The 10127-nt window shown below is 35.4% G+C and overlaps 1 protein-coding gene across 1 annotated transcript; it reads right to left on the reverse strand.

Moving 5' to 3' along the window:
• Positions 1 to 1831: 1831 nt before the first annotated feature.
• LOC147399560 (laccase-4-like) lies at positions 1832 to 8340 on the reverse strand. Its single transcript, XM_086444964.1, has 6 exons — positions 8210 to 8340; positions 5288 to 5439; positions 4002 to 4246; positions 3696 to 3860; positions 2578 to 3498; positions 1832 to 2140 (listed from the first exon to the last, which is right to left on the reverse strand). The coding sequence occupies exons 1-6, from the start codon at positions 8321 to 8323 to the stop codon at positions 2010 to 2012; spliced, it is 1728 nt and encodes a 575-aa protein (XP_086301090.1). The 5' UTR covers positions 8324 to 8340; the 3' UTR covers positions 1832 to 2009.
• Positions 8341 to 10127: the final 1787 nt, after the last annotated feature.

Consider the following 10127-nt stretch of genomic DNA (forward strand, 5'->3'; position numbering starts at 1 on the left):
ATTGTAATCAGATATGAAAAAGTGAAAATATGAGTAAGGAATGAGGAAGAAATGCATTGTAATTTTGTAGAGTAGTCTTCCTCTTGTAAGATTTTTTTTATATATATTATCAGTCAATTTCTCAGTTTGAAAGGTTTGTTTCTGTAGATGAAATCTAAAGATAAGTGTCACCACACGACTAGTCCAGGTGTCTAGATGAGTTGTTCAGTTGAAGTACACTTAAGTGCTTCAAAAGATGAATCTATCACTTGTTAGAGAGATTTTACTCTGATGTGTAAGTATCGTAGATCATTAATACGAAACAAAAGATCTCTGACGCGTGGTGTCACATCAATCTAATAAGGTCTTTCTAGTATTTATCTATGTGAGAAGACATGCTCTAAGTCAAGTACTTGCTCAAAGACGTTTATGTGCTATATATTGGTCTAGTCAGATAAAAGCAAGAGATTTAAGATATTGATTTAAATAAATTCGAATTTGGATACAAATTACTTTAAGATGTTGATTTAAATAAGTTTTGGAGTTTGTGCTCTATCTTATTACGTGAAAATCATAATTTTTTTATGGGTACATATCACAATCTAAGGTAGGAATGAAAATGATTACCACACAAACTATTTTTTGATCAAAAAGATTTTCAGAGTTTACTAATAGAATGGTTCAGATTAATAAGCGGATTAGCTTCTTCCACAATGCACAGACATGTACGTCTCTTCCCATCTCAGCTGAACAGTCAGTGTCCAACGTGATTGGACTCTAAAAAAAAATCCATTTTTAATAATAACGATGGCGACAAATCCTAAGGTTTGGATTAAAGGGTTGCTGGGCCTAAAATGAGGTCACGGATTGCACACAGAGTCTCTCTATTGTTTGCACTTTGCAGTAAGTATCATTTAAAAAAGATAGCTGCTATTGCAACCCCAACTTTTACTTACTAAATCCAAACTAAAAATAAAGAAAAGAGGATCTCCATTTCGTGGGTTGAATATGACCAAATTTCAAGTTCGCTGTACACTGTTCGTTTTAATTCCAAAAAACATGCCTTCATCATTTTTATAACCTATGAACTCGTAAGTTCGTCATTTTTAATATCTATGAACCTGTAAATATTATTTTTTTTCATTCAAATCTATTTGAAATCATATATATCTTCTTTTTTTTTTTTTTTTTTTAACTCAAGCGTGTCCATATATGTTCATTATCAATTGTAAAAAGAAAAATGTTGTGAAAATTACTCTACCGCAAGTAAATTGATTTGTGAGTTGGGTCATAAGGCTTCTGACATGCCAATTTACCTCCCCAAACAACTTTGTTCGTGATTCGTCATGTGGGCAATGGACTCGTGTCATTTAATTAATCTGTTGTAGACCTCGACATTAGTTTTAATTTCCACTTACTAGTATGTTGTTGATTTTGATAACTACTACAAAGTTATGCTCGTTGAAAGTTAAGGTGCTCGGCTATACTATTATTTGCTCTTTCAACCCAACTTCTTTTGATACAAGTGCCCATTAATTCATCAGTGACCCAATCTACATCACTCATTTTGTAGGACTCTCCCTATGCACTGTTGTGGTTGGGGACAATGTTATTGCACCTGAAACTGTGAGATTGTAGGATTTCTTTTTGTTAAAAAAAAAGTTATTAAGGAACTTTTAGATTATTTTAACAATTATAGTCACGTAACCGTAAATTTCAGTTCATCAAAGGGTTAATATCGAACTAATGGATTGGTTGTCACAGTTAAGATCCTTCGGAACTTTATTAAATACATGCATACATAAATACATTTAAACACATAATCATAAAAAATGAAATGGTGCTATGAAACTAAAAAAACGCGCTTGGTTTTATTCTATTCTTCTTTAGTAGAACTTCATCAACTCCCTCCCATCACTCAAAAACAACCCACCCAAACCCTCACTTGTTTACTATTCTTGGTCTTCTCTTCCTCATCTCTGCTTCAATCCAATCCCTAGAATTGTATGGTTGTCAAACCTTCGAGTCATCTAACAAGTTGGAAGATCACTTGGAGGAGGTAAAATTGATTCATTGGGGCCTTTGCCATCGTGCACCACAAATGCCATCTTAAGTCCCCACGTCGTGTGAACTTCCAAATGACAATGTAGGAACCAAACACCTACACATAAAAAGCGAATTTCAAATAGCGTTCACTTGAACTGAAAATTTGTAATCGAACGGGCAAACAATATAACCAAAGCATTGAAGCTTGATAGAGATAAGTTAGGGATGATAGAGATAAGTTGGGTGCATTAAGATATCTGATGAGACCCGTCTTAGTAATAACAAAGTGCATCTCATACACGTTATTACAAGACTCGGGATCAGGTAAGGTGTCATGTTCCTATAGAATAGGAACAACATCTATGTGGCATGATTTGCGTGGAATTTAAAACACATCAGGCTCCTAACTAAGCTGTTTTCTACATAGCACACAGCCCAAGGTGTTTAATCTCCAACTAAAACATGTCACATAGTATGTCGCTATAGGAACGAGACACCATTCTGGATCATGACTTTTATTACAATGCACCTAACTTATCTCTATCAAGTTACCTGGATTATCAGCTCTGAATCTAATAGCAGTCCATCCACCAGATGGTACTCCGATTGTGTTCCTCTCAACGGGGTCGAGGAGATTAAAATTTTTTGGATCTTTATTTGGATCGAAATTCCCTACTGCCCTTCCAACTGAAAAGAAATTGAACCCATGTAGATGGAGTGGATGGTTTTCCGGAGCTATAAATCCTTGGTCTTGTAACACAACTTGTACTGTCGAGTTATAAGCTAGCTTATAAAGTCTCGTGCCATTCGTCGTTTGCATATTTGTTGGTGGAGTACCGGTATAATTAAAGGGGATAGGTGGGTTTGCAGGGAAATCTTCAGTGAAAACTCCACTTATATTGAAGTAATGTGCTTGAAGGAGCGAAATGGTTGGCATAACAAAGCTGACATTATTGATATCTGCCACGACTCGGCTACCATTAGAACATGTCGAGCATGGGTTGACACCTAGGCCGACAGTAAAGAGAAGAGAGTGATCTACAGTTAATGGGACTTGGGCTGGATACTTATTTGAATTCAAACTACGGAGTGAGTTAATAAATTTGTTTGCAACGGCTGTGGCATTCTGAGGGGGAGGATCGGTGAGCGTGGTTGGTGATATTGCAAGAGTGCCCGTGTAATGTACCACGGCAGTACCGGTTGCATTGTCAACAGCGATAGGAGAGTCCATGAATGGGGAAGCAGCGACTAAGTACTTGCCCGAGCCACGATCAGTGGTTATAAGAGCATTTGTGGTTTGGCCAGGAGTGATGAGGATTGTGTCGGTTGTGAAGGGTTTGGTGTAGGTGGCGTCGACTTCCACGATGGTTAGGTTGTGTCCGGCGATCTTGAAAAATAGCTCTTCATTTAGTGCAGCGTTGATGATCCGTAACATATATGTCTTGCCGCTCGTTACTGGTAAGGTGAACCCACCTGTATTTATACAATAAAAGCCAAAACAGAATTTCAAAACCAAGTGCGGTAAATTAACATTTTTCTCTATATGTCAAAAATACTTTCTGGAGTCAAAAGCATGTCTAGTGGACTTTCAAATTCCCAAAACTTCTAAATAAGGCCTAAGATATAGTAGTAATCAAATAGTTTGTGACACAAAATTATTGCAATTATACCTAGATTTTGTGTCATGTTAGTGCCTTGGGAAGAGCCATTGGAGGAGCAGCTAGTGAGAGGTCCAGGATGACCATTAATTGTATGTGCATCGGACACGTTTGGTGCCAAACCCGACTTCATAGCTTCACTGATCACAGCTTCGACATCTGACTTCCACCATTCACCTAAAATTCGAAGAATCAAATCAAAATAACACGCAAAAAAACATAATAGAAATCAATCTTATGTATTGTGAAAAGCTCAAGACTTAATTGTCATTTTCCATCAATTTTTTATTATTATTGCAAATTGAACTTGAAGCCCACCTAATATCACGACGACTTCTTTATGTGGAGTGGGGAATGGATAAGGAACGCCTCGCTTGGGCAAGACGACAATAGCACCGTGGACAGTGGCCCTTAGCCAGAGGACGTGTGCATGCCATAGAAGGGTGCCCCTTTGACCCGTAATGGTGAAGTTGTAGACATAGCTCTGCCCTGGCTGTATCGGACACTGTGTGATGTAAGCCGGTCCATCTGACCACCCTGTTCGCAGCTGTCGGATCCCGTGCCTGCCACAACAATAACCGACTTTACAAAAAAAAATCTTTCTAACCTTAAATAAATGTATGGCTGGTTTCCCATAGACTAGTACAAGTTTCCTTTGAATCCATTTTTTGTTGGGATATAATGTCAAAGGTCATTTGATAAGCATAGACTAGAAAATCGTTGGGACGACTTGATTCGATTGGATTTTGAGGTGAATTAGCCACAAAATTTGATGGAATCAACCCATAAACTTGCATTTATATTAATCATAAGCCTTTCTCCCTTTTTCTTTAAGATATATTAGCCTATAACCAAACCCAATTGATTTATCCAAGTTTTTATAAACCTGCCTAGTTCTTTAAAAAATATAGGTCGATTCGAGTTGGCTTTTGGCTGGTTCAAAGAGGGTCTGATTCACATTGGCAAACTCGGTCGATGCAATCCAAGTCCATTCCAACTCACCTAAGTCTTAATCGGATTATTAGAGGTAAAATTAGAGATATTCTATTGCCACACCAACTTTTTCTAAGAGCATACAAACATTTGTGCTTATCCTTTGTTAAAAGAGTCGTGATGAATGCACGCGGTCTTGGTACACAGCTGACATAGCAAGGGCACAGAACCATAGATCATTTTCATCGGGATCCACAGGAAAAAGATGTGTGGTTCTATGCCCTTGCCACATCGGCTGTATGCATTCATCATTATTCTTGTTAAAATCATATAGACTAATGATAAACCGACTCGCTAAAACTGATGTTCTTACTGACACTCTTGACGTGGCATGTGAACATAATAACCATAGATCTTTTCCTTGCGTATCCCGAAGAAAAAGATCTATGGTTTTGTGCACTGCCATGGCAAGAGCGTCGCGCTCAAATCATATAAATATGGGTGCTCTTACTAAAAGTTGATGTGGCAATAGAATATCTCTAAAATTATCATGCAATGACCATATTGCTCTTATGAGTTTAAGTGGATTTCCTCGAACTTTATTGTAAATGGAAGGGCAAAGTAGTCATTTGCATATATGGCCGTTATTATGGTTAGTAGTTGCTGCTCACCAGTGGATGGTAACGTTATACGTGACATGGTTAACCACCTTCACGATCACTGTATCATCTTCCCTTGCATAGAGAGTGGGCCCTGGGAACTGGCCGTTAACGGTGACGATGGGCTTTGTTGCACATAGCCGTGTCACGTTCCTTCTCACCACCTGCGTACGTTAGCCAATTGCCTATTTAAAATTCCCATTAGAAAAAAAAGAGCTGTTATTATCACACCAACTTTTACTAAGAGCACCCCCAAGATCTATACTAAATACTAATTCCTTGGTGATTTCATATGAATTTGGATGCTCTTAGCACTAAATAGGTGTGGCACTAGAATCCCTCTAGAACAACTAAGTGGAATGCTTGGGGTGCATAGTGCATTTCACTATTTCCATAGTACAAGAAAATATTTTTGCACACATAAAAGTCAATCCTGGATTTCACATCATTTTAGATCGACTAATTACACGAACCTACATGTATTGAAAGCATCTCCAATTTACAATACTACCATCGTTAGATTTCATGTGATTGGTCATCTGGGATTCTTTGAAATCCCTGATTGACTTTCCTATGAGCAAACAAAAATCTTTCTTGATGTATGGCCATTTGTGATTGGACTTTACTAGCCTCAACCCACGATTGAGGCTCTCCATCAAACACATGATTGAAAAAACATAGATTTTCCAGAGATTAGTACAATCTTTTTTAAGATACATTTTCTTAGTAATCCTAGCATCTTAATCATCTATTTGATAGGGGCTATCGTTCTCCTTTGTGATTTTTATAAGACCATCATCAAATTCCCAAATTAAAATCAAATAATATAAAATAATATTATTATTATTATTTTGAGTTCTTAAAATTTTGTAATCTACATTCCTGTAAAGCCGAATCATGCTTTTTGACCACATATAGATGAGTAATCACAAAAGTATCCTTATATAGTATGGAAAGTTATTTTTTTAGCTTTTTTTTTTTTTTTTTTAAGTATTTCATGAAGAAACGTCCTAACCACTAGGACTGAAAAATTACTTACTTCCAGTTTAAGGGAAAAAAAACTGATTATTATAAATTATCTTTCTTTGATTTTTGGGGTAATGTTTAAGAAAATTTTATTAAAAAATGGTTGAAAAACGAACTGAACATTTATTTTAATATGAGTGCTGATAATTTGACTTAGGCATCTAGCAACTCAATCGACTTACCTAAAGTCATAGGCTCGGGAACCGTAGATGTACTCTCCTCGGGATATAAAAATATGATTCCCCGTAAAAAGGTGTAATTTTATATTTCGAGGAGAACAAGTCTATGATTTTTGAGTCTGTCACGTCAGGTAAGTCTATCAAGTATGAGACGTGCCTAAGTCAGATTATTCCAAGCATGATTTTAAATGGTGGGAATGTGTGAAATGGTCCTGCCAAGCATTTTACGTCCAAGGAGTATAGAAAGCGTGCTTGGGTATATCAACACCCAGAAGATTGAGTAAAAAGTCACACTTCTAAAGTCATATACTTGCTACTAGTATAAAAATGAGCGCAAGGCGTGCAAGTAAGAAACTAAACAAGCTCGTGTAAGTTAGCTTTTGGTGGATTAGAATTAGCTGTCCCTCGCACTATTAAGGGCTCTAGTGACATATGGTTTCGTACTGTTAGGTGTATTTGTGTATGATTTCAATAAGAAATAATCAATTATGAAAGAAAAAAAATTAAAAAAAATAAAAATTTTGGATATATTAATTAGAGTTCGTGATAATCAAACTCCCTTTTTTGTACACTCTTTTCAAAATTGTAGACTTTTACTTATGATTCTATGAACTACTAAGTCAGGGAGCATACAAAAAAGGGAGTCCATTTATCATGACTCTATTAATTAAGAAAAGAATAATGATTTTCTGACACCCCCTTTGACAGGCACTCCCTAACGTAGCATGTGCTAGAATCATAGATTCTTTTCCTCAAGATACACAATTGCACATGTATTTATGAGGATGGACAATTATGTATCCCAAAAGGGAAAAATCTATAATTCTAACCCATGCAACGTCTGGGGATGTGTGTTAGAGGGGCATAAAAAAATCACGACTCTTAAGAAATTAGGTGGGGTGGGGCGGGTTAATTTGAAAGGATATTTTCAAACTCAATTTTATTACCATTTTTATAATATCATTTTTTATAGATAGGTCATGTAAAATTATCGATATGTTGTTGTTGCGTAAATTAAGGTAAAGACGCATTTATTTTGATTAATTCCAAAATGAGAATAGCTTTTGTGGTAAGAACATTGCTCAAGGTTCCCCACTCCAATGAACAAACAAATTTTCTTGAACACCTACAACAAAGAGCTTACATTGCCATGGCAGCATTTTCATAACACATTAATTAGATTATATATAAAATGTCAAATAAAACAATGTTTCTCAAACACCCACACAGATCAACATTCATATACTTAATTTGTGTGCCATAATCTTACTAAAAATCCAACTATAGCGTATTTTAGGTAAGAATCCAAAATTTGTGTGCCATACAGATTTTAAAAAAGAAAAATCCTGGGGGGACTTTGTATTTCACTGTGATTTTCACTGCATTGATGTAATACTCATAGATGTGTTTCCTTTAGACACCATGAGTAAAAACCGTGTATAGTTATGTGCACATTTCCACATCAGAAATGTGAGAATTGCAGTAAATCCTAATGTCACCCCAGCATTACTCTTTAAAAATATTTTAACATATAAAGGGTATATCTTATTTGGTAATAAAATTTATTATCAAACAAGATACTTGTACTTAAATTTACTTAATTGTACTATAATTCACAAAGAATACGTGTTATGCTCGAAAAAACACATTTTAATGGGGACTGCACCAAGGCCTTCCTGAGCTCAATGTCCTCACTAAGATATTAAAACATATAAAATGGGCTACTTACATTGAACTTGTAGTGACGAACCCTACACTCGACCAGAGCAGGAAACAAGCAAACCACCACAACCACCACGAAGACTCTCACCCATGAATCCATATCTCCCTTGTTTTTCGGCATTTTTTTCCTTGGAGTTCTTAATAAGACTGAGTAACGTACCTTTATAAAGACATTCATTTATTATATTTTTCTTTTTTAATTATTTTTTTTTTGCTGCCATGTCGTTTTTTCAAGTTAGGTGGGATACAGGATATTGGGATTCTTGAGAAACAAGAGTTTCATCTAGAAATTCATGGTCTCGACTTCAGCATTCCTTGCATGTTACATAAAGTAGACTCATCTATCACTCTCAAATGTAAGACAAGCTCTTCACGCCATTCTAAATTCAATACAACTCTTAACGGCAAACTGGGTCGGTGGAGGAAATAATATTAAGCTATATATATTTTTGACACTCATTGAGTTGACTCAAATTAAACTTTGCTGAGTCAATTTAACTTGACTGAGTTATATGTAACTTGGCCAATGTCAGTTTCCGGAGGTCAAGGAACTTTTTTTATTTATGTTCTTTTATAACAGGTAAGGAAGCCACCTAATTTCAAACCCATGATTAAAGGAAGCAAACTCCTGCCGTTAATTTTACCATTGAACCAATTCCCTATGAGTCAGAGATCAAGGAAACGGTGTCCCGTTGATATTGGGAGTTGGTATCAAAGGTCTCTAGTGAATAGGCGACCACTAATTCCAACAATTCTAAGGTAGTGAAATTGGACCAAGTTCGAATCTCCCCCTAAGAACCACCCTCAGTGATTTATCCTAGAAATTACCAAGTCCATCAGAATGACAAAAATCTATGATTATTTTTTTTTTTTTTTTTAAATCACAATTTTTTTTTAAAAAAGTCACTTAGTTTCTGGAAAAAAAAAATCTTTGATTTTTCAAAAATTCAACAAGTTTTAATAAATTCTTTGATTTTTCAAAAAAAAAATCATGATTTAATCAATGATTTTTTTAGAAAATCACAAATTATTTTTTATTTTTAATATTTTTTAAATTCTATTTTATCATTTAGTATATGAAATATTATTTTTTATAGTTAAAATTTTTATTTTTATTTTTTAATTTATCTAATATTTTTTTACTTTATCAATATTTTCCTAACTTGTTCCGAGACTTTCTATTGTTGAATTATTATCGAACCCTAACTTTGTTATTATGAGTGCATGTCGGTATTGCACGCATAGTCACCAAGTCAGGATTCGGGAATAAGTTGACAAGGGAAAAGGTCAAAAAAATCGAGAAAAAATTATAATAGCGTTGAATAATATATATATATTTTTCTACTAAGTGGTGTTATCATTTATATCATCAAATCCTACTTTAAACTATAAGAATTAATGGCCTGTAAAAAAATTCTTTAAAAAGTGATGATGAAAAGTCATGATTTAATATATATTCTCTTGACTCACCTGAGTTGACTCGCAAGTCTACGTTCAATCTACTAGAGTTTTCGAGTTGTAAAACCTTGTCAACTCTATTTTCATTAAATTTCATTACATTATAGGAGGTGGTGGGTAATGATCGAGATGGCAAGTTGTGGATGTTGAGTAGTTGACCCTACAAAGGAGTTTTACAGAAGGGCCTAGTTTCCACGTCAGCTGGGCCGCTGCCCATTCAAAGACTGCCACCTATATTCATGGGAGAGCTGAAAAGGATAAATTTGGGGAAAAAAAGGAACTTCTGTACACATGGCGTGCAAGGAAACTGCGGATGTACCGATCATTGACCAGCTTAGCTGGCCAACATATCAATTATAAATTTTATAGTTGCCAAATACTTTTCATGGTGGTTGTTTGTATATTAATTAAGATTTAATTAAGTGTGAGGAAAAACTCACCACACCTTTCAACAGCTGATCTAACCT

Source organism: Akebia trifoliata, chromosome 6 (genome assembly GCF_017979445.1).
Source record: "Akebia trifoliata isolate Shusen 1 chromosome 6, ASM1797944v1, whole genome shotgun sequence".
Classification (NCBI taxonomy): Eukaryota; Viridiplantae; Streptophyta; class Magnoliopsida; order Ranunculales; family Lardizabalaceae; genus Akebia; species Akebia trifoliata.

Excerpts from the sequence above, each read along its gene's own strand:
- LOC147399560 (XM_086444964.1), bottom strand. The coding sequence starts at position 8,323 with ATGCCGAAAAACAAGGGAGATATGGATTCATGGGTGAGAGTCTTCGTG. Across the intron at positions 3,499-3,695 it reads TAACATGACACAAAATCTAG|GTGGGTTCACCTTACCAGTA; the intron begins GTATAATTGCAA and ends GTATAAATACAG. Across the intron at positions 2,141-2,577 it reads ATTCAGAGCTGATAATCCAG|GTGTTTGGTTCCTACATTGT; the intron begins GTAACTTGATAG and ends TTTTATGTGTAG.